This window comes from Ambystoma mexicanum, chromosome 4q (genome assembly GCF_040938575.1).
Source record: "Ambystoma mexicanum isolate Mex_15411 chromosome 4q, UKY_AmexF1_1, whole genome shotgun sequence".
Classification (NCBI taxonomy): Eukaryota; Metazoa; Chordata; class Amphibia; order Caudata; family Ambystomatidae; genus Ambystoma; species Ambystoma mexicanum.
Genome location: NC_090928.1, coordinates 756,919,717 through 756,943,546, shown reverse-complemented (window position 1 = coordinate 756,943,546; position 23,830 = coordinate 756,919,717). Strand labels below are relative to the sequence as shown.

At 45.8% G+C, this 23,830-nt stretch overlaps 1 protein-coding gene across 1 annotated transcript in view; it reads right to left on the bottom strand.

Annotated features, from left to right (window-relative positions):
- Window positions 1–23,830, bottom strand: part of NDUFAF5 (NADH:ubiquinone oxidoreductase complex assembly factor 5) — a 534,186-nt gene that overhangs the window by 206,502 nt on the left and 303,854 nt on the right. The window contains exon 7 of the mRNA XM_069608340.1: window positions 13,982–14,179. Within this exon, the coding sequence (XP_069464441.1) occupies window positions 13,982–14,179 (198 nt within the window). The remainder of the gene's footprint in view (window positions 1–13,981; window positions 14,180–23,830) is intronic.

Sequence of the window (23,830 nt, the reverse complement as noted above, 5' to 3'; positions counted from 1 at the left end):
TTGAACGTCCAAAAGGGCTCTGTTCGCTCGAAGCAAAAATTCACTTACATGAATTTAATGAGGAGTGACAGAACAAAAAGAGAACCCTAAGGAAAGCAGCAGAACATCTACAGGCCACAAAAGCTCTTATGAATACATACAGGAATTGGTCAAGAACTCACAACCATTCGAGAATACAGAAAGATGGCAAAATAATGTTAAATATCCACCTTTCAAAAAACTCAGGTAACTTCTGAGTAATAATTAATGGCATAAACAGACAGCAATATGAAATATAAAGCAATGTGATTCTTGAAGCAATATCGACAGCCTATTTCAAGGAGATTTATCAAGGTGAGGTCAATACAGCGCCAGAGATCAAAGCTCCAGCAGCTTGGCACTTGAATTTTGATGAAGACCTAATCAAGGAACTGATCAGGAAATCCTCATCATTTAGAGCTGCAGACCCCAATGGACTGACCAATGCAATTCTAAAGTCAACAATCGATCTCTGGACCAAAATACGGAGTTCACTATTTGCAGAGGCCACATGCAAAGAATCTATCCCATCATTCTGGAAGAGTGCAATTGTAATACCTATACACAAATAAGGCGACCTACAAATTATCGGCCAATTAAATTATTAGATGTAGATGGAAAGATATTCGCTGCAGTAGTACTGCGAAACCTCGAAGAGTGGATTAGCCAGAACAATATTCTAAGTATATTCCAAATAGGTTTTTGCAAAGGGTTATCCATGTCTCTAACTGGATTCATAATGTCAGTCATCTCACAGCAATCCTATAAAAAAGAAAGGTCAACCACTGTATGGAGCATGACTAGACCTCTCTCGGGCCTTTGATACGATCAACAGAAACCTCCTATGGGAAAAACTGGATGCATAGGGAAACCCAAAAAGCCTCCTAGCAATAATACAATCTCTCTACATGGAAACATCGATGCAAATACGGCTAAATGCTGAAGGGGACCGAACTGGTAAGATTCCAACAATGATCGGAGTGTGGCAGGGATGTATTATCGCAGCATGCCTGTTTAATTTGTACCTTGCCGACCTAGAAACAGCACTAGCTCCCCATGCACTAGCAAGAGCAAAAATTGGAAAACAATCTATACAGTGGATAGCATACGCTGATGATGTGCTCCTATTAGACTTTACTCCATGTGCTCTACGACTACTATTATGTGCGTTTGAGCAGTATGCACATGAAAATAACTTCACAGTAAACCCAGAAAAGTCACAAATACTAACTTTTAAAAACATGGGTGTTAAAAAAACAAGGTACACCTGGCTCCTACAAAAGCAATCAATTGAGAGGAAGAAAGAACACATCTATCTGTGAATTTAAGTGCAGGCCACACAATCAAAAACCACACGTGAACAAGATCGAGATTTAAAAATAAATTCACTAAGAGCTCAAATTAAAATATGTATGCAGTCTACTGCAAATTTTCAATAACGTCCTTGCTCACCTTCAATAGAGAGAAGGTAGTTCCAGCACTTATCTATGTATACAAAACAATTCCGACAGCAGAGCTAATCAATTGGGATTGCCTCGAAGAAAAGCTGTGGAAAAATGTACTCCCTCTTCAACAAGCTACCCAATCAGTAGCCTAAGATACGAACTAGGCTTGCCATCTCTGCAAATGGTACTCGTTTGGAAAATCATTGGTCTGTACAGGAACATTATTATGCCACCAGTGTCATGATCTTCAGAAAACGCCCCTTTTGGACCTCCTGGTCCTTGTCTCAACGGGGCTTGCATTCTCTAATACTCCCAACATGGTCGCCCAGCGCTAAGACCCTTTCTCGCTCCATGCGCTGGATGTAACGTACTCTATTTATAGACCACGTCTTCCGTGGCTCCGCGCGTCTCAATGCTATTGCAAGTAGCCATCAGACGTGTGATCCGTAGCTCGCGGTATTCTTTCTCTGTCCTTGTGCACCTACCCGCCCCTTACCCCTTCCTTTCTTCCTGTTTCCTGGACTCGTATGCTAGTTGCACTCATCCTAGATCCTTGGATTCCTGGATTCCGCGTTCCCGGGACTGAACGCGCCCTGGAGTCGGAAGAGACTCGAGCAGCCTTAGTTAAAACCAGGACCGTCCGCAAGAAGGCAGCGACCATGGACTCCATCAAAGAACGGACCCAGGTGAGAAGGGGGGGAACTCCTTGACAGTTTGAGACGCCACCTGACCGAACTTGATAACGGCATGGAGGCCGCTGTTCAGGATCTGATGCGAGGCATGCAGGAACTTTCAACCGAGGTTTAAAACCTAAAGGCAGAAAACTCTGCAATCAAACAATTGGTCCTATCCCGGGATACTGCCACTAAAGAAGGTGTCCTGTTGGGCGGCATTGTTGACAAATAAGACGGTTCGGCAAAAACCCTTTGCGGATTCCTGCATTCTTGCCTGGTCCACTTTACGTTTAAGCCCTATTACTTTTCGACTCCCAGGGCTAAGGTGGGTTTCATTATATCCCACCTTTCCGGCAATGCTTTGACCTGGGCTACACCCCTCGTTAACTCTGGCGATGCCCTCCTGGATGTTTATAAGGGGTTCATACAGGCCCTTAAAAACATGTTTGACCGTCCTGAGCAGGCCTATAGTGCCCAGGAACGTTTGTTAGACTTTCAACAGAGCTCACAGGATATGCTCACTTATGTGACCCGATTTAAACAATTGGCCAAGGAAGCCGATTGGTCCTCTGAGGCAAGTTTCACCCTGTTCAGGAGAGGACGGAACGATGAGATAAAGGATGAGCTGGCCAGAGTGGCTCGATCAAACTCATTCCAGGCATTAATGGACCTAGCCATGCAAATAGACTTCCGCATCCAGGAAATGAAGACTGAAAAGAAGAAGTCCAGGGGAAATTCTTCCAAGATGTCCTGTGAAAGCACAGTCAGAACGGACACAACCCCAAGCTCAGTCACAGAACCAGAACCCATGCAGATTGGAGCCTACCGTGGACCCATATCACCGCAAGAAAGGTTGAGAAGGATCCATACGGGCTTGTGTATGTATTGTGCTTCGGACAAACCTTTTTTGATTAGGGAATGTCCTCTAGCACCTCCTCGGCGTTCGGGAAATGCCAGCTCCCGATCCTAGATGGAGCAGAGCTTCGGGAGAGAGATGTTTGCTCCACATCAATTCCATCCTTGAACTCTCCTGGACAAAACAAACTGGTCATTCTCCAGGCATTTCTATCACCCTCCAAGAACAAGACCTATTCTATTTTGGCCCTGGTGGACTGCGGAGCTATGGGGATCTTCATTGATCAAGAGTGGGTTGCCAGTCACCAAATACCTTACGAGGCACGAAGTACCATGCAGCCGGTTGTTAGGGAGAATTCTCTGTTTAGGCTGAATTTCCTAACCTAGTGAGTCCCCCAGCAGCTTTGCTGGATTTTTGGGGTTTATTTTCTTTCTCCTGCCAAGAGTGAGACTCTTTTACCCTCACTGTTGGACATGATTTGAGTGTGTTCCTTTGACTCTAGATGTGTTTAATGGGCTATGGGGTCTTTTATTCCATAGGGCTTCATGTGTTTTTGTGATGTGTGTTACACAGCACCCTCAGTCCAGTAACACAGGGGTGTCATAGTGACCCCCCCAGTATAGACTCCATACCCTGGGACTGACTACTGTCTCCCAGGGCATGTAAAGTCACCATTGACTTTACTAGTCTTGAATTCTGAACAGAACCAGTACAAACCATCATATTGTGGACATACTGGCCAGGGCAATTCGATTGCCCCGGGGTCTCTTAGTCAAGGGGGCACGTCTCTGTCCCCCCTGAACGAGTTTTGGCTGGTGGCAGTGGATACTACTTTTTATATTCAACCGCAAATATTTCTCTATGGGATTTTCCCATTGTTCGAGGCTACTATCTTTATTTATTTAATTACGATAGCCTCGAACATACCGCCGGTTTATTTATTTATTATTAATTCTCCGGTTGGTATTTTTTTGCCAAAACTCAGTTCTAAAATGGCGTTTGTGTTCTCTTCTTTGACTCCAACCCAAGTCGAGCCATTTGTTCCACTTTTTTGGCGGGCTTCTCCAAAGAAGCCCTCCAAAGTGGTGCCACTCTGTCTGGGGTACTTAGGAGGGGTGGAGGGGGATTTAGGCACCCTGGACTGAGTTGCCTAGGCAACTCAAGTCGCACTCCGTCCTGATTTGCCCAAGTTGCGAGCTGGCCGGATCACCACTTAGCATGTTTGAGTGACAGCTAGGCTGAGTGAATGGGGGTTTTCTGCTTAAAAGCAGGGCTTTGGGGACTGGAACTTCAGAAGTTGCCACAGGACCTAAGAATCCGACGAGGGAGAAGCTGAGCCGACTTGCCACGATGACACCACCGGTGGAGCCCTGCTGAACCGTCTCACCACTTTTCCCAACGACAGAGGAGATCTCCCGCCGGAGAGTCTTCTTCCTTTGACTGGTGGGGATAACCAGTTTCACCGTCTTTTCGCCTTCCCGACGCATCTCGTGGCCGCCTTGCCTGTGCCAAGCACCCCGGCAACCGGAATACCACGTTTTACCACGACCGTGAAATAAAGGGTAATACTTTTAACCGGAAAACTCTGCGGCTGGTTTCTTCCCTGGCAGTGCAACGACCTTCATCTTTCCTCCAAGTCAAGATCTTCTCTTCCTCTGGACGACGCCGAGACTTGCACCCGCTGCCAGGAACAACTGCCACCGCTGGAGGATCCTTCCCACTTAAGGTACCGTGTCCCGCCTGGCTTCCCTTGCCACCGACTGTACGGGGTAGATTTAGCCCCCGGCTTTCGAACCTGGGTTAGCCTGGGACACCCTGGCTAAACTTTTCTAAGCCTCTCTAAACTCTTTTCGAACTCTCTGCAAGACTTTCAAAGCCTCGTGTAACTGTGTGATCTTGGGCGCATTTGTGCTCTGCTCTCTCTAAGAGTGGGCCCAGCCTATGGACTTTGGCTCACAAGTGACTTTTGCTCTTCTGCCTTGCTAAAAGTGTTCCTAAATCTTAGAGTGGTGTATCTTCACATATTCTGCCTTTTTCCCTCCCTTTTTCATGAACTTATTGGAGTGCCATCTATAGTTAAGCGCTCACCTCTGTCTGGAAATAAGTGGTGCTAACTAAGACTTGTCTGATAAGGAATAAGGGGTGTATATATCATAATAGTAACTGTGTTTAGAGTGATTTACAATAAGAGTGCTGGAGTGTTTCAAACAGTGTGTTTTTAAATAAATAATTATATACTTTGATATCAAAGCTCTGGTCAGTGTTTGCTTGTGCTATTGTGTCTGAGTGCCTATTGTGTATACTTTGCATACTGCCTAACTCTTCTTGAGGGAAGTCTGACTGCTCAGCCACAGCTACCAGGTAAATCTGGGTGGTGCAGACTACTACAAAGTGGGTTTACTGCTAACACCTGTAGTCCTAAATCTTTTGCAGTTTTCCCAAAGGGAACTGCACAGGTTTCTGCCTAACACCGGTGGAGGCCATCGATGGAAGACCCCCTCAGTTCAGGGCCCATAAGCCTGCAGACCAAGGAGATCCGGCTCTCAATAAATCGTCATCAAGAGCTAATTAGATTCGATATCATTAAGTCAGCCCACTACCCCATGGTATTGGGTATGCCCTCGTTACAGAAACACAATCCGTATATCAATTGGACAGCAGGATCACTATTCCTAGGCTCAGAGTTTTGTATGACTCACTGTCTATTGCTGGAACCTTCGTCAACACCCCCTAAGGAACCATCTAAAGATCAAAAAATACCACTTATGGTTTGCAATATCATACAAGTCCCTGAGGCCTACCAAGGATACGCCGATGTATTTTCGACTGCCATAGTCCAGGCCTTACCCCCACACAGACCTGAAGACTGCGCAATTGAAACAGAGCCCTCAGCAGTGATTCCCTTCGGCAGGATGTTTATCCTTTCAGAACCTGAGAAAAAGGCCCTCAAAGAATACCTGGACATCAACCTTGAAAACGGCACCATATGACCTTCAAAATCTCCAGCAGGTGCTTCATTATTCTTTGTCCCCAAGAAGGATACCCAGGAACTCAGACCCTGCCTCGATTATCGCGGCCTAAATCAATGCACCCTCAAAGACTGGTACCCACTACCCTTGATATCGGATATCTTGGAAGCCATGAGAGGCACGGTAATATTCACCAAGTTGGATCTCCGGGGTGCCTACCATTTGATCCGTATCCAGGAAGGAGACAAGTGGAAAGCCGCCTTTAGAACGCCATTTGGCCATTACGAATACCTGGTCATGCCATTTGGACTAGCTAATGCCCCGGCAGTGTTCCAACGTTTTATGGATAGGGTGTTCTCTGACATGTTGTTTCTCTTTGTCATTGTTTATCTGGACGACATACTGATATTTTCCAAGGACCCTTTAAAACATGAAGAACATGTAAAGGCAGTACTACAAAGACTCCGTGAACACCAACTCTTAGCCAAACCTGAAAAATGCTTGTTTCACGTTACTTCTGTTCGCTACCTAGGATTCATCCTTAATCCAGAGGGAATTGGAATGGATCCATCAAAGGTAAAAGCCATTTTGGCGTGGCCAGCTTGCACGTCCGTGAAACAAGTCGAATCCTTCCTAGGACTAGCCAATTTCTATTGGAAATTCATACCCACCTTTTCCGAGATTGTTCAACCGATCGTGGCTCTCTTAAAGAAGGACACCCTTTTTATCTGGTCAACACCGCAAGACACTGCATTCCAGCGTTTGAAGGCCGAGTTTACACAAGCTCCTATTTTGGCCCACCCCGCCACAAGCCGGCTATTTCTAGTGGAAACGGATGCCTCTAATTACGCTATAGGAGCAGTATTAAAACAGAAATTAAAGGACAAGCTGGAACACCCCATTGCTTATCTTTCACGAACCCTAACGACAAGTGAAACACACTATTCCGTCCTGGAAAAAGAACTGTTAGCCATTCGCCAAGCATTCACTGAATGGCGACACCTACTCCTGGGAGCTTGACATCCTGTCCAAGTCCGTACGGACCATCGGAACCTTCAGATTCTACAGTCATTGGTGTGTAGGAATAGTCGTCAGGCGCGTTGGGCCTACTCTTTTGCCCAGTACCAGTTCCACATCACTCATGTCCCTGGATCACATAACCTGATTGCTGATGCTTTGTCTCGACGTCCTGACTATGTAACCATTGAAGATAAGGCATATCCTAAAATGTTTTCCCCCACGATCTTCGTAGCTCAAGCAGTCAACCTGCTGGAAGAAATCCGACCGGAAACCCAATCCTCTGGGTTGTGGAAGGACATCTCAAGGAAAAACCAGTGGAATGTAAAGGCCAAGCAAGGATATGTATTCAAGGACAATGCACTGCTCATTCCTACACAGAAGTTACAACAGAGAATAATAAACCTCTGTCATGACACACCTCACTCCGGACATCGTGGCATCACCAATACCCTCCGTCTCATACAGAGACAGTTCTGGTGGCCTAGAATGAAATCTGATGTACAGCACTACGTCCAAACTTGTGTAGTCTGTGCTCAAAATAAGCATGATAACAAGAAACCGGCGGGTCTTCTTCTGCAGCCTACACTGCCAACTAAGCCATGGGAAATCATCGCCACAGACTTCATAGTAGAATTACCACCGTCCCGAGGATATACTAACATCATGGTCACCACAGATCTGTTCACTCACGTGGCTCATTTTACGCCGCTCTGTAAACTACCATCCTCTTCCAAACTAGCTGGAATATTTCTGGAACACATATTCCGCCTGCATGGACTTCCTTCCAAGATCATATCTGATCGAGGACCTCAATACATTTCTAAATTTTGGAAACATCTCTGCGGGATATCTGTTACGCTCACCTGGCTCCCACAGGGGCGTCGGTCGGACCCGGACAGCTGCGGTCTCCACCCACGCGATGCGTAGTGCAGCGATGACTTACTGGATCTGCCCTCCTAATCTTGTCTGCTTAACCCATAGAAATATTCTCCTTATGTTCTTGAAAGATGAGCTCTCCATCCTGCATGGATTTGCAGGGGCGCGTCGATTCCAGTTACTTCACTGGTTTGAAGGCTCGGGAGAGTTCTGGAGAGTATTGACTCTGAGGTTCCTGGTGTGGACCAGTAAGTATTAAGTTCATAGAGTTCAATATGTGCGATGTTCACTCTTGTTCCCCCCTTCCTTTCTTGTCTTGCAGCTGGCTCGTGAAAAGATGCTCTTGTGGCAGCTGGAGTCTGTATTACCCGGCGCTGTCCGGTAAATGTTGCACGTGGAAAACATGTTGTTTTGTCTCTCTTTACAGATGCGGCACGTGAAAATATGGAGAGTCACAAAAGGATGCCTCCGGTGGTAAATCAGGTAAGTCTATGGTGGTAAGAATTATATTTGTTGGTTCCCTCGGCTCACCTTGTGGTTTTCTTTTGTCTCCTAGGTGCTGAAGTTCGGCGAAGAAATGATGGAGGCAGCTCCGACCCGAAGGATGCTGTGAAAGACTGGTGAGTATGGCGCGGCGCTGCAGCTGGAGGTGTGGCACGTGTAGAAATGATGTTCTTTACAGGTCCGGAGACGAGGTGGCTCCAGAATCAGGTGTGGAATAGAAATAAGTTTGTTTTCTAACCTTGTCCCTTTCTTTCCTCTTTGTTTTAGGAGCTCCGGATTCGAGGCGGGCGTGGCAGAAGACTGGATGCAGGCTGCAGGCACTGTGAGCGTTACGCTGCTGGATGCAGAATAACGCGAAGCGTGTGTTGCTGGTCGGGCGTGGTTTAAATAGCCTCAAAAGTAGTCCGAGGTAAGAAGTCCCTAGAACCAAACCCGAGTAACAAATAGTCCCTGTGGAAAAATAGTCCCTTTCAGGCTTCATGTTGGATTGGAGTCATTTGCAGCATGGTCTGCCTGAGGTAAGTAATGACTATGAGCCTGGTGCCTAAGCGGCCAGGACTGAACCCAGATAGCCCCTAGCCGGGGCTGCTGAGGTTTTACTAAATGTCTAGATGCATGCTCCCGGGTCTGATGGGCTTGGTCCGGATGCCTGGGGGTAGGCATCATGACAATATCACCCTCAAACCAACGGAGCCACAGAACGTGCAAATCAGACCCTGGAACAGTATCTTCAATGCTTTGCCACCAAAGTCCAGGATGACTGGTCGCTCCTGATACCCGTTGCGGAATTCGCTTACAACAATTTCGACCATTCAGCGCTCCAGACCAGCCCTTTTTATTGTAGTCAAGGGTTCCATCCATCGGTTTTACCCTCTGTCCTTCCTCATCCTTCACCAGTACCTACTATTGACTCCTGGATCGAAACCCTCATCAACTTACACCAGGAGGCCAAGAAATACTTAGAAAAGGCCAGATCACAGACCAAGAGATATGCGGATTCCAAAAGAAGACCAGGCCCTTCTTATGCACTCGGTGACCGTGTGTGGTTGTCATCAAAACTACTACCCCGACACCCACGACCAAACAAATTGGCCCCACGGTACTATGGGCCATTTCCCATCAAGGAAATGATTAACCCTGTCTCATACCGGATCCAGCTACCCGACTCCTAGAAAATAATTCATCCAGTTTTTCATACATCCTTACCGAAACCCTACATTCCATCCTCCCGGAAATCCAGTAGACCTCCCCCTCTGCTGGTTGACAATCAACTGGAATATGAGGTGTCCCGAATTTGCGATTCCAGGTATAAACGGGGCCAGCTTTAATACCTGGTCGAATGGAAAGGATACCCTCCTAGTGAAAGAACCTGGGAACCTATCTCTAACATCAAGGCCCCTCGCTTGCTCAGAAGATTTCACCTCATACACCCGGGCAAACCTGGAGGAAAAGGTCTTCGGAGGAGGCATGCTGTCATGAACTTCAGAACATGCCCCTTTTGGACCTCCTGGTCCTTGTCTCAATGGGGCTTGCATTCTCTAAAACTCCCAACATGGTCGCCCAGCGCTAAGACCCTTTCTCGCTCCATGCGCTGGACGTAACATACTCTATTTATAGACCGCGGCTCCGCGCATCTCAATGCTATTGCAAGTAGCCATCAGACGTGTGATCCGTAGCTCGCTGTATTCTTTCTCTATCCTTGTGCACCTACCCGCTCCTTACCCCTTCCTTTCTTCCTGTTTCCTGGACTTGTGTGCTAGTTGCACTCATCCTAGATCCTTGGATTCCACGTTCCCGGAACTGAACGCGCCCTGGAGTCGGAAGAGACTCGAGCAGCCTTAGTTAAAACCAGGACCGTTCGCAAGAAGGCAGCGACCAAGGACTCCATCAAAGAACGGACCCATGTGAGAAGGGGGGGGGAACTCCTTGACAACCAGAAAACTCCTTATATACAGACATAGAAAGAGAACTAAAAAATAAAGGAAATGACTTCCTAAATAGACTGGAAAAGTATGTGATGCCTTTACTGGAGGCATGTGACTGTACCTTAGTGAATCTAGAAGACAATCCAATTTGCAAGCACAGATTGGATTAAGACCATAGCGAAGATGAGATCTTACAGAATCTTTAAATCTTTGTCGCAACTGGACAAGCCAAAACATTTCTTCCCCAAATATATCACATGTTCCCTGATCCTGTTATAAGAACGGCCTTCTTCAGAGCTCACCTAAACTTAGGCCAATCTAAGAAAGTCCTGGCAGTGAGAGATCAAGTCCAGCAAGCCCCAGAATGTGATCTTTGCGGGAGTACTAAAGTGCAAACGCTGAAGCACATTCTGATTTCATGCACGAGAATAAGAGAACTACGAGCAGCTCGATTGGGCTGCTTTGTCGATCACATGGAGTGGCAAGACACAGAATCATTTTGGGAATGGTTAATTGCCGGACATGAGACACTGTGAACGATCGAGGTAGTCAAAATCCTAAAAGAGCTGGACTTAATTGAGTAAGATGGAAATGTTTTGATATGTAGGAGAAAATAACAGTCAGGCATGCTAATAAAAAAGATTATTAAATTGTGAATAGATTTTTAATTACCCAGCTTTCATTTTCTAGTGTTGTTTAACAAGAAAATGAATGTAAGGTCACGGTGGACGTGGCAGAAATGCAGTGCTAAAATGTGTAAAAGATGATGAAAGTGTATATTAAAAGCTGAAATGTCGACTAGATGTGTACAATAAATAAATAAAATACAAAATTATGCCTTTTAACCCAATCAGGTCAGCAGATCTCGTAGCTTTCATTGTGACTGAGCAAATCAATATCGCCAAATGAGGTAAGAAACCTAAGCATCCATAAAGCTTTTGTTCAGTTCATCACTGCCACAGAAAATCTTGATTTGTGGCACATAAAGTGAATGTGACTCAGACTTAAAAACGAAGCCATACTGGGCGTGGGCCACTGCTATTAAAAACGATAAAGAAAACTGCACCAAAAGAATGAAAAATATGCTATGGGTAGGAGTGAATAGGGCTAAAGTGGCCTAATTCCACAAATAATGCTGCCAGCGGTGAAATGCCACTGCGTCATGCATGTCACTATTCCGCGGATAAGATGGCTAAATGTAATATTCTGGATCACCCCATCATGATAAAGACAGTGGGTGGGAGTTGCTACCAGCTGTAAGACTACCACTGACAGAACACATGTTTTCAGCGTTTCATGCATCATAATGGATTTTTCCACTGACTTAAATTTCCCACTGTGTGTAAAATAAGCTATAATGTAGCAGAGGCAAAACAAATGCTATTGTATGTGATGTGACAATATTTGGAGTGCTACACAGCAGTTTAAAAAGGATGAGTTAACTTTGTGATTCAATTTGTTGTCTTGAAAGATTAAATTGCTATCTGTTTTCTTTGGGTGGGGGGATGAGTTTCAGGGGTTCTTTGAGTCCCAATCCACCCTTTGAAGCGTGAACCATGCTAACATTCACACTTAGGAGGAATTCTCACAGACAAAGGAGTCAATGTCACTGCATCAAAGTAATGACCAATAGATTCACAATATTTGAACTAACACGCTAATATTACCCAACTATATTGTATTCAGATTATCGTCTGTCTAAGGTGAAGGAAGGTTGTGCCAGAATTGCATGTTTTCTCTCCTGTCACAGAATAGTAACATACATATTCTAAAGCCTCTAAAGCTAGTAATGCAGAACAAAATATGCTGAAACAGAGGTCTCACATCAAGTCCTAAAAGTGTTGGCATCTGTATTTCATGCCATTTTGCATTCATGTACATATTATAAATAATACCCGTTAGGACAGTCTTTCTAAAGTCCACCTAAGGGCTTCATAAAGCTATACCCGAGGCAATACAGAAACTCCACTCTTGGTATAAGGCTGTACCACCTGAGATGTTGATAGCATGGACAGAGCAGCCAGGCTTATCTTCGGAGGGAGAGAGGGCTGTAAATAAGTACAAAGAAATTGTTGCACACATTTGGTGCAAAGAAACATTGATACACTTATGTATTGTAAAAATAATGATTTATTTGATATACATGTCGGCAAAGATAAATATTTGGAAAGGTAAGTACTACTTCATAAATCACAAACACAGTATAAAAAAACGAGCACAATATTATGGTATGCAAACCAAAGTATAACCTTATTTAGAGCAGCAATATCCAGTTCAAGGTGAGTAAAACCTAAGGATACACATTTAGAATGACAATCAACTATTCATGGGGAGTAAAACCAAATTAGTTAGACTTTTATAATACAGTAAGAAATTCAAGGGCAGCAGGACCTATTAGGCATAACCTACAGTGTTATTCAGTTTCAGGAATAACCTAGTTAAACCAACACTGTTTCAAGTATACACCTCACAACATATGCAACTTATTCTTCTGTTAGAAACTGATACAGTTACACCACTATTACTTTTTAGAACACAGTTCAAGGATAGTAAACTAACTCATATACTTTTTAGAGGGGCAGTCAGATACTCATGTATAAGTACGAACTTAGTAAGACTTAAGAGCCTGAGCTATAGTTCCCCGTTTGTAGAACTTGTTTGACAACTAGAAGAATCTTGGTACTATGCAAAATGTACATAATATTTGAAAATCCACGAATAAAGGTGCGAAAGGCCTTCAACCAGATAACCAGAGAAAGACTCTTGCTTGGGTCAGAGGTAGGAATATTCATAGTTTTAATTGGGCTTCTTTTGCGTTTGTTTTAGCAGCAGGGTCTTTCTGCAGAGGCTCCCAGTGCTTTCCTTTTTTTTTTGTTTTTTGTTTTAGAGTAGTCCACGCGTATGGAAAACACATGTCTTTTAATTTGAATGTGCAGCCCCAGTGCGCACTTGTAAATTGCAGAGTGAACAGCTAGCATCGTCCAACCAGAGAAGGGAACTACTTCCCTAAGAAGATGTGTGCTTAATCGTGCGCCCGGCACCACCTGCATCCACGGAAGGCAGAGAAAGTGGCAAGATCATTTACATATTCCAACGGAGGAAATTCAGGTGCGGACAGGGCCGTGGGGCTCTGGGGTTTATTTCCCTCCAGTACTATCTGCTGCTCCCTGTGAGATTGTACCTGGAGCTTTAACCACCTGAGCAGTATTCCTTTAACTCATGAACAACAGGAGCCGCGACATTCACGGTCATACCCGGCTCTCGATGTTATGCGGCAAGCTGGGCCATGGGGAATTGAGGGCCTCTGCATAATTAATGATTTGGAAGGGAGTTGCAATATGGGGTAATATCTGGGAAGTGTCATTCTGAAACCAGGCAGAAGCTTGTAAAAAAAAAGTTGAAAAGGCACCCTTTGGGAAAACCATAATAAAGATTACATGAATGCATCATGATTCGTGATTTGAAGGGAATGCGCTTCTGAGCCAGGCTGTCTTGGCATAGTGTGTTACTCTATGCATGATTTACAGAAACATGATTGATTCAAATATGCTTTTCTTTCTAGCACAGTATTTCATTGGGAATGTTGGAAATTGTAAATGCAGTTCAAAATATTTTCCTTTTATTAAACAAGTTTCAATGTGAGTCAACGTTTTATTAAGGAATACAGTTTGCAAAACATTATAGTTTTACTTACAACTGTTAACATGTTGAATCCTGCTCTCCCCAGAAGATTCCCAAGGTCGTTTACCGAAGTAAAGGGGGATACGTGTGGCGAAAATCCTCCTTCCCTTTCTAGTTCTGCCACTTGCAAAGAACAGCGGAGCTCGTACAGCGTTTCTCCTCCAAACATGGACCCTATGAATACTCCATCGGGTTTCAGGACGCGATGAATCTGAAAGAGAATACATCAGGTTCAAGCATGTTCAGGGTAATGACAATAAAATGAGGGCTTATATTGCGCTTCATGCCACATTAGTCTCACTTACAAGTGCTGCAATAATAGTACTTATTACCCAATTTAATGGCACTCGATTTATGAAAGAAGAAGGACTGAGTAGGTTGTGCCAGACCATGATGCCTGGCCCCATATCAGCGTCAAGAAGTTAATGCATGCGCTATCCGGAATATCAAGAAAAGCTTGAACAGAGGTGTTCTAAAGGCCACATACTAGAAGACTACAGTTAATAGTTACCCTGATAACCCTACATTTAGTTACTTATTGGACCCATCATTTCTTAAGAGGCATGTTGTCAATCTCATGCAAGTATTAGAAACAAATTACAGGGTTCTATGTTAATCCGATTTGATATTTATGTTTAAAACAAAACGTGCACACATTCTATGTCATTATGCTTCTCTTTCTTTAATTTAAAATTAACCATAGAAGCCCAGCAGCAAGATTTTAGTATGTGAAGTTTCATAATATAACCAACTTGCATAGGTGCTGAAATCCCAAGATAAAAGTTCAGAAAAAACTGTCCAAATAAACAAGTATGTTAAAGCTCTTTAGAAAAAAAATCAATTTCCCATAGGTCCTTGAAACAGTGAACAATAGCTACGGAACATGTGGCCCTTAACAGGCAATGTAGTGCAGTTAGTACCTTCAAATAACAGCAATTCTTGAACTCCTTCCTCTTTCTTTGCTGCTCACAGCAAGCGCTAAGTGGATTTTATTTACTCATTGTCTTTGTTGGAGCTTATCTGATCAGGAAGGATGTGACCCCCACCATTCTGGTGCGCTTTACCATCCTTCTACAATGGACTATAGTGGGTCCAAACCCACTGTCAAGATGGCTGCCACCTTTCTCCCCGGCCCTGCCTTCCTGAAATGCCTGGAGAGGCACTCAACATCATGGACAATCCTGATTGGCCTTCCCCCGCAGAAAATGCCTGGACCTGGCTGCGCAGCGAGACAATGCCGGGCCCAGGTGAAAGGCACGCGTGTAAGGCCCCTGTCTTTCCCTGTCTGGCCTTGACTGACCACTCTGTGATGCTTTCCAACGTACTTCGAACCTGTGTAACCTGCCGCTTGGGTTTGAGACTTCCAATCATACATCAGGTTCTCTCCTTCACCCTTCAGCTAAGAGGTGTATAAATCCCTATAACACTCTTAAACTCAGCCGACGTACATTCAACTTTCCAGCATGTCTTTTACCACGTATCCCATTTGCGTTCCATAATTTTCTGTGCGCATCCCGTCCTGATCACTGCTTCCGCCCCCTTGCACTCTACCCTGCGCCTAAGCTGCCTTCGAGTACGAAGATGTCCCCAATCGCCACGGATGCCACTTCGCCTTTGTCATCACAGACATTTGCTCGAACAATTTAAGGCCGAAAAAACATCTGACTGCCTTTCCTTCAATCGCAGTTACTTTAAACCAACTGTACCCACCTCACCACTCTATACTCACTGTAGCACCTTAATGTATTAACAACCACCAGTTTTGCCTTGCTCGCTGTTCCCTTCAGAAGACCTATATATACTCTAACATCTTGCCCCGCGTATTATGCAAACACTACTGTAATGCTGCTGCATGGCTCCCACCTGCCCTATACCTAGCAGTCTCGTGCAATGTGAATGGGATGTCTAGAAATGACTCCTAACCACCTCTTGAATAAAACTCTTTGCTTGGTGCACTCAAGACCTGTGTGGTTTTTCCATGTCAGTTAGATCTTGAACTATGAGGATGTTTTAAATCTGTTATCAAGCGTCCTCATACGCATAGTGCACTCTGCCTAATTCCAGAACTCAGAAGTGCTTTTTACATGCACATCGATCCTTGATGTAGTGCTCTATTTTATTCACCCTATGATGTCTGTTTGACTGCTGCAGCCCCTATAACATGAGCTCTGATTCTGCCAGTTGGCATGCCTGTACCTACTTCGCCCTATGATGTATGCCTGACTGCTGCAGCCCCTGTAACATGAGGTTTGAATCTGCCAGTTGGCATGCCTGTACCTATTTCGCCCTATTATGTCTGCATGACCGCTGTAGCCCCCTGCAACATGAGGTGTGGCTATGCCTGTCTGTATACTTGTGCCTTTCTGTCCTATGGTGTCCTTATGCCTGAAGCAGTCCCCCGTAACAAGAGGAGTGGCATGTCAGTGCACTTTCACCACTACACTGTAACCCCATTGTAGGCTTTGTTCGAAACAATGCTACCAGCACTTACTGTAACTAGCGCCTAGATGCCTTAGGGTTTGTGCGCTGAAATAAATGCTAAATAAACATTTTTTAAAAAATTATTTCTGTGAGGAATTTGCTATGCTAACGTTATTTTGATTATAAAGTTATACTGCTTAACTTGTAAGGGCCAGGAGCGATAACGCTCCTCATTCTGTTTTTCCTTATTGGGAGGTTTTACCGCGATGGTGTCTCAGAAGAGTCCCGTCATTACATTGCCTATATTACTTGCAGTACTCAATCCAGTCATTCAGGGATTGTAATATTTCACTGTGCTGTGTTACTCGACAACAGTGACAGCTTCAACGGCCGCCGCTTCCTTTTTCCACACTCTCCTCAGAGCATGACTCGGCCTCTCAGCCCCGTGGGATTCCCGCCCCCCTCCGTCACCCACGCACTCCATCAGGGTGCCGAGGTCAGCGGGAGGCTGCGCCCGCCCCATTTATTATATAGATACCTTGTTTCCTCCTCCCGACCGCGCCGCAAAACCCAGCAGGGGGAGCCTATGTTTCCGGGCGGTCCTTTCCTCTGTTCTTCCCTGCCTACGGCACTCAATGATGCGTTTCCTTGTAATCAAAAACTGCAAGAGAAGAGCTTCCTTACTTTACAGGATTTATGGAATATTTTAAAAAAGGGAAAAGAGAAGGCTTGCACAAAGCATACACGCTGCCTCTACTGGTAAACATAAATATAACAACTCGGGGCCGTACACCTTTGCCCATAGATTTAATCATAGTTTATATATATTCACGGGCAATCAGGTAAAATAAATGGCAGAGGAGTACACCCCTCAGGCTCACCAGGAATGGTCAGAGGACGAGTCGGGCCCTAGCAGCCAAATTCAAGAGAGCACTCGGCTCATCTGTTGAAACTACTATCAAAAAAGCTGTACCAGACATGCTGGTCCCGATTCAACTACGTCTTGACGACTTGGAGGTGCACCTCATGGGTGTCCCCGCTAATGCGAAGGAGAATGCTTATAAAAATAAGAGCGCTTGTGAAGGGGGAAGTACACCGGCTCGAACGAGAAAAGAGGCCTCTTTGACCACCCGAGCCTGGCAGAGCCAGCCACAACCACAGCTACTATTACAGATGCCTTCTCAAAGCTTAAAAAAGCCTTTCTGGATAGGAAGGAGACCCCTTCCATCTCAAGACCCTCTGACTCAGAGGAGAACAAAACTGGTGACAGACCCTCAAGCCAGGAGGAACGCCAACAGGACACAGATGCTGATGATGATCAAACTCCTCAAACAATTGAGGAAGATGATGACCAAAATAAGGGGTCAAGGCCCAGCATATCCGGGAATGCGGCAGGCCCCATTCTCAAACAATTACCTAATTAGCAGCCCGCTTCGGAATGCATGTTTGTCCCAGAGGACTTCATTCACCCCAGATCGTCAGACTGGGTCCCGTCATCCAGAGCTATGGACTACATCAAGGACAGGCTCCGCCGGCCTTTAGATAAAGAAGTCCGAGCCAAGCTAAGGGTGGTATGCCCCCACCCAGATATCCCTGGGAAAGTAGCGCTCGCACCAGAGCTTGACGCTAAAATGATCACCTTCCTTGGCAAAAATAGCAAGGATCCTAAGAAAGGGATCGATAGGCCCTGGAAGTACTGCCAAAACAGGGTCCTCGATATTACTTGTCTTCTAGCAAAAACGATGCACCGTTCGGAAGAAGCCTTGGATACAGGGAAACCGTCTCAACGTGCCCTCTGCATGCTTGGAAACGCAAATTATGCTATTTCAACCGAGTGCAGGAAGGACATTCTTATGAAAATAGATCCCAAACAAGGAGAGTTTGCCACCACCGAATCGGCCCCGCCGCCAGGGATTACTATTTGGTGACCCCTTGGTCAAAGAAATGGTGAAATTTGTGGGGACATTTACAGCTCTCGACAAGGCACAAGCCTCAATAAAGAGGGTTTTTTTCAACAAAGGTTTTTTGACGGGCCGGATAAAGCAGGGGGCCGCTCCTCCGGCCGTTGTTACCTGGACAGACGGTCCCATTAATCACGAGACCATCATTCCTACTGGTACAACAGAACAGACACCTTCTTCCCTTCTAGAGGAAGAGACATGGGTCGTGGCTGGAGAAGGGCAGCAAGACAGCCAGCACAGCAAAATACTGGTGAGTATCAAGCACGCAGCTCCGCGCCACCAGTGCCCATAGAAGGCAGGAGAGCGCTATTTGCGCAAGTGTGGGACTCCTTATCAAGAGATGCCTGGGTCAGGGACACAGCAAGGGGTTTTCACATCGACTTTTTCTCTCAACCCACTCAAGCGCGTTGCCCCGGCGCAGATAGTAATGTTGCACGCGGACACACTAGCCCTAGACTACGAGGTTCGCAGCTTACACCTCAAGGACGCCATCCGTCCATGCACAGACCAAGGCAGAATCTTCAGCCCAATTTTCCTGGTATGCAGGAAACAGAAGGTCCGCCCTGTAATAAATCTGAGAGCCTTATACGGCTTCATTCTCTACTGCCATTTCAAAATGGAGGGAACACACATGCTCAGGGATATCCTGAGGCCGGGGGACTGGCCGATTCGCCTGGACTTAAAGGACGCCTATCTAGCAGCGCCCGTCTGCTAGTGACATATAAAGTACCTGAGGTTTACAAGGAGGGGCTCAGGACTGGGAATGCACGAGCCTGCCCTTCGGGCTCTCATCAGCGCCCTGGGCTTTCACCAAGCTCATGCGGCCCGTAGTGGCCCATCTCAGGGAAAGGGAGTAAGGCTCATCATATACCTGGATCTGGCAAAACACCAGGCCCAAATTGCCATAGATTTGATTCACGACCTAGGCTTCCTCATCAACTGGGAAAAGTCAGTCCTAGTGCTCTCTGGTAGCCACAGGGGGAAAGTTGTCACCCCAGGAGCTGGAGATTCACATTAACTGCCTGGAGCTTCTCACAGGCTCCATCGCAGTTTGATATTTCGTCCGAGGCAAAGTGAGTTGTATATTACTGAAGATGGACAACATCTCTGCTGTGAGATACATCAATCATCTGGGTGGCACCAGATCGAAGCTTCTGGCAGAATTAGTCAAGGACTTCTGGCACTTCTGTCTAAGGCACCATCCGTGACAGCGGAATATCTACCTGGGCTGAGGAACGAAGTAGCGGATTGGCATTCACGCCATTTGTCAGACTACAGCGACTAGAAACTTGCCAGAGAGATTTTTCCTTTGCTTGCAGCAAATATGGGGCCCTTTGTCTAGGGACCTCTTTGCCTCTTGCCTCAAAGCTTAGTTGCCAGTATTCTTCAGTCGAGACCAGACCCAGCAGCCACAGCGATAGCGGTCTTCCTTCAGAAGTTGACCGAGGGGATCGCTTACACCTTTCCCCCTTCACTATGATAGCAAGGACCCTGGCGAAGGCCCGTCGGGAGCAAACAGAGCTAGTTCTCGTAGACCTAGTTTGGACCTCTCAAACCTGGTATCCAGTCCTTCAGGAACTTTCTTCAGATTTTCCTATCCTACTATCCCAATCTCAGCATATGCTATCGGGTCTGAGAGGGGAACGCCATCCCCTCCTCCTTTGCGCATCCTTGACCCTAGCAGCATGGAGGATTTCAGGGCGGGATGGAGGGTCCCGGGCATTTCACGCAAGGCTGTCAGCCTCATTGAGGGGAGCTGGGCTCCCGCAACCTCCAAGAGATACCGCAACCAGTTTCAGCACCTGTAGCAGAGATTTTAAATGTTTTTGCCAGCCTAGTAGAGCGCGGTCTAGCTTACAGAACAGTGAATGCCTACAGCTCAGCGATTTCGCCCGGGCACAATCTCGTGGAGGGCTTCCCAGCCGGTGAGCATCCTCTGCTATGCAGGATTCTTAAAGAGGTCTGTTTAACAGTACCACCACCGGCCCGTTATAACAAGCTTTGGGACGTAAACACCGTACTCAACCATTTTCTGTCCTGGCCACATAATGAGGAATTATCCCGCACAGCTGTTTCAGGCAAGCTGAGTACTCTGCTATGCCTAGTATCTTGCAGAAGAGTTTCTGATGTCAGAGCTCTCGACTTAGCGGGCATGACTTTCTCCCCAGATGGAATTGTTTTCCATTTGTCCAGAAGTACTTAATGCCCCTCAAGAGTGATCTCATATCTGGCCTTTAGCGAGCAACCGAAACTATGTGTAGTGAAATGCCCACAGGCTTACGAGGTAACTTCCTCCCTCAGGGCCAATAATAGAGCTTAGCTACTGATAGCACTCCGCAAGCCACACAAAGCAGTCTCCGCCACTACGCTAGCTCGCTGGGTACGCTGGACTATCGAGCAGGCTGGTATTGATACCACCCTGTTTGACGCCCACTCAGTCAGGGGCGCTATGGTGTCCAAAGCCTTTCAGGTAGGAGTTAGGCTAGAGGACATCATGAGAATGGCCGACTGGGCAGGAGAGTCGGTTTTCAAGCAGCTTTACCTGAAACCTGTGGAGCAACGGCTGCCGCAGTGTTAAGTAAGCTTTAAACTAGCATAATTGGAGCCTCCGGTCTTGACATACAATAAAGATTTTCCAGAATAACTTTAAGAAAAGTCTTGATTCTATTAAAGACACAGAGGCAAGCATTATCCCACCTGACCAAAGAAATTCAACGGCATTGACAAAGGGGAGGGCATATGGGTATTTAACCTAATATTCCATAACGTTAGCGTTTTTTTCTCTGCAAAGAATGAAGTTATTGATTACACTTTTGCTCATTTCTTTCCCTCCCGCATATCTGATATAGGTTTTTTTTCACACCCAGTAACCCTTTGATGTTTCTTACTTCTGGCAGGAACATTAGACACATCCTTCTTGAAGGGACAGGAGCTCCAGCACAGTGGCGACAGCTGCTGAGCAGTCCTGCAAAACGTGTTTGGTTACATATGGTTATCATAGTTCGCAGCACCGAAAGAGGAAGTGGTTCAAGGATTACTGTTTGAAGGGACTAACTACACTACACCGGCTGTTAAGGGTCACATGTTCTGTGGCTATTGTTCACTGTCTCAAGGACCTTTTTCGGAAATTTAGTTTTTTCTAAGGAGCTTTACTTTGAACTGTTATTTGGACACTTTTTCCGAACTTTTATCATGGGATTTCAGCACCTATGCAAGTTGTTTATATTATGAAACTTCACATGCTAAAATCTTGATGCTGAGCATCTATGGTTAATTTTAAATTAAAGAAAGAGAAGCATAATGCTTGCCTCTGTGACTTTAATAGAATCAAGACTTTTCTTCAAGTTATTCTGGAAAATCTTTATTCTACCACAAGACCAGAGGAAACTTAGGCAACAATTTAGGAAAACATAACAGAACTAAAAATCCCATTAATTCAATCAAAATAGCAAAGCCCTAACATGTTTTCAACATGTAACCTAAACAGCCCAATCTCTTACACAATGTACATTGTTGGTGTATATCAGCCTTTGTTTGCTTGCATGTGCACTGTTGTATGCAAATGTATTTATTGGTCCTGTTTTTGGTGTTCAAAGACATTTTGCAAAGTGACCTGTAAGAGTGTGGCTTCCTCTTTTTGGCTCACAGCATCATTGTCAATCTCCTGCCAGCCTTTCATTGACAATGAACACCATTTAAGCATTGAGCTCATCTGTCACACATCAGAGCAGGTGGCTACTTCACGGACACCATTGCCAACACGTGGGCGGACAGTGGAGTTTTGCTTTCCCACATTACTGCAATAGGAACTGTTTAGCACAATCCCTTACCAGCCACTCACGGGCTGAAAGTTAGTGTACTCTCTTACAAGATGGTCTGTTGGTGACCTTTCTTCCTCACACTACTGTCAAGCTCACATGGTTCTGATGAAGGGCGAAAACCTCCTTCCAGTAAAATACCAACATCTTACATTCCTCACACAGAGATGATATGGAGAAGATTGTCTTCTTTGTGGACAACTGCCCTCTTGAAAACCTACAGGAGGATTTTCAGTAAAGGAAACAAGTCCCAGTCTCTTACCTTTGACCACAGATGAAGTCCAGACAGGGGTGTGTCTCTTCATTGGCTCACAGTACAGACAGCGACGGTGAACCATTGGAAAGTGCAGAGGGAGTTGGCAACTCCTGCATTGGCTGGCAGGTGAATAAGGGCCAGAGGATGGATGCACCAGAGATAGCACATCCAATCCACTTCTTCACCGCAGGAAGATCCCAGAAAACAACCTCTACATTCCCACCATCAAACCCACCCTGACACAATATGCAACATGTTCATTATTTTCTCTGTCTCTGTTTCCAATGGATCAGTGGAGTGGGTGGTGGGAGAGCAGAAGGCAAAGAGGTACTCCTCCACTGCTAGTGCCAGTGTCCACCGTGGGGGCCGGGGTGATCACTTCCACGGACGTTGTGTATCCTCCATGATCCAATTGCAGTGCCTGTTGGAAGGCCCCCTCCATCCTCTCCAATGTTCTCAAGAGTAGGTAGATTCCATGTGCCACTCACACACGCTTTGACTCTGTAGTGTCACTGTGGATCCCGATGCCTGTAGCCTGCACTATTACTTGGCACTTTGGTGTCCCAATTCTGCATGAAATGTGCCTGTGTGTACTTAGTGGCAGCAGGGGCCTGCCCCTACTCTTTCCCCAGCACCTCCTGGGTGTCCTGCCATGCTACATATCCTGTAGACTAGCCTGCCATGCCCCACTGCCTGCAGCATAACCAGGAATGCCAGGTAGCCTGGCTAAGAAGAACTGCCACCAGGTAGCTCATGACAAATCTCCTACCACTGCAGGGGATGCCAAGGTGACATCAAAAGGATCACTGGAAACATTGTGATCACCATCATGAGGATGATGACGGTGGAATGTTTATGATGATGGCGATGATGCTGAAAGTCGTGTCCCCCTACATCACAAATGCTCTTTGAGCATCACCAGCTGGTCGCCTCTCCAACAGCCGCTCCACTGGCACAACTGCAGACGTGTAATGGCATTGTCATCAATGGGCAGTGTTTATGGCGGGCTTGTGGTGCAGTGGTGGAGGTTGAAGTGGTGGCAGTCATGGTAGCCACATTGGGTTGTTGGTGGCAGGGGTGCCAATGCTGCTCACCATCACTGTGGTGGCTCTGGTGTTGGTTCTGGCAGTTTCACTATCACTGGATTGGCCACCTGCTAACAGTGCTGATGGCATACAGTTATTAGTTGTATAGCAATTGTTAAGAGAGTGGTAGAGGTGCATGGCATTTAATGCTACTCACTTTCTCTTGCCAATTGAATCTAAGAAACATTTGCATGTTTGATTAAAGTAACCTGTATCTGGAAAGTCTGCTTGGCATCCAGATTAAAATTGAAGTGTAATGGGTGACAACAAATGGTGCTCCACATAAATCTATATGGCTTTGACCACATTTGTTGCAGACAT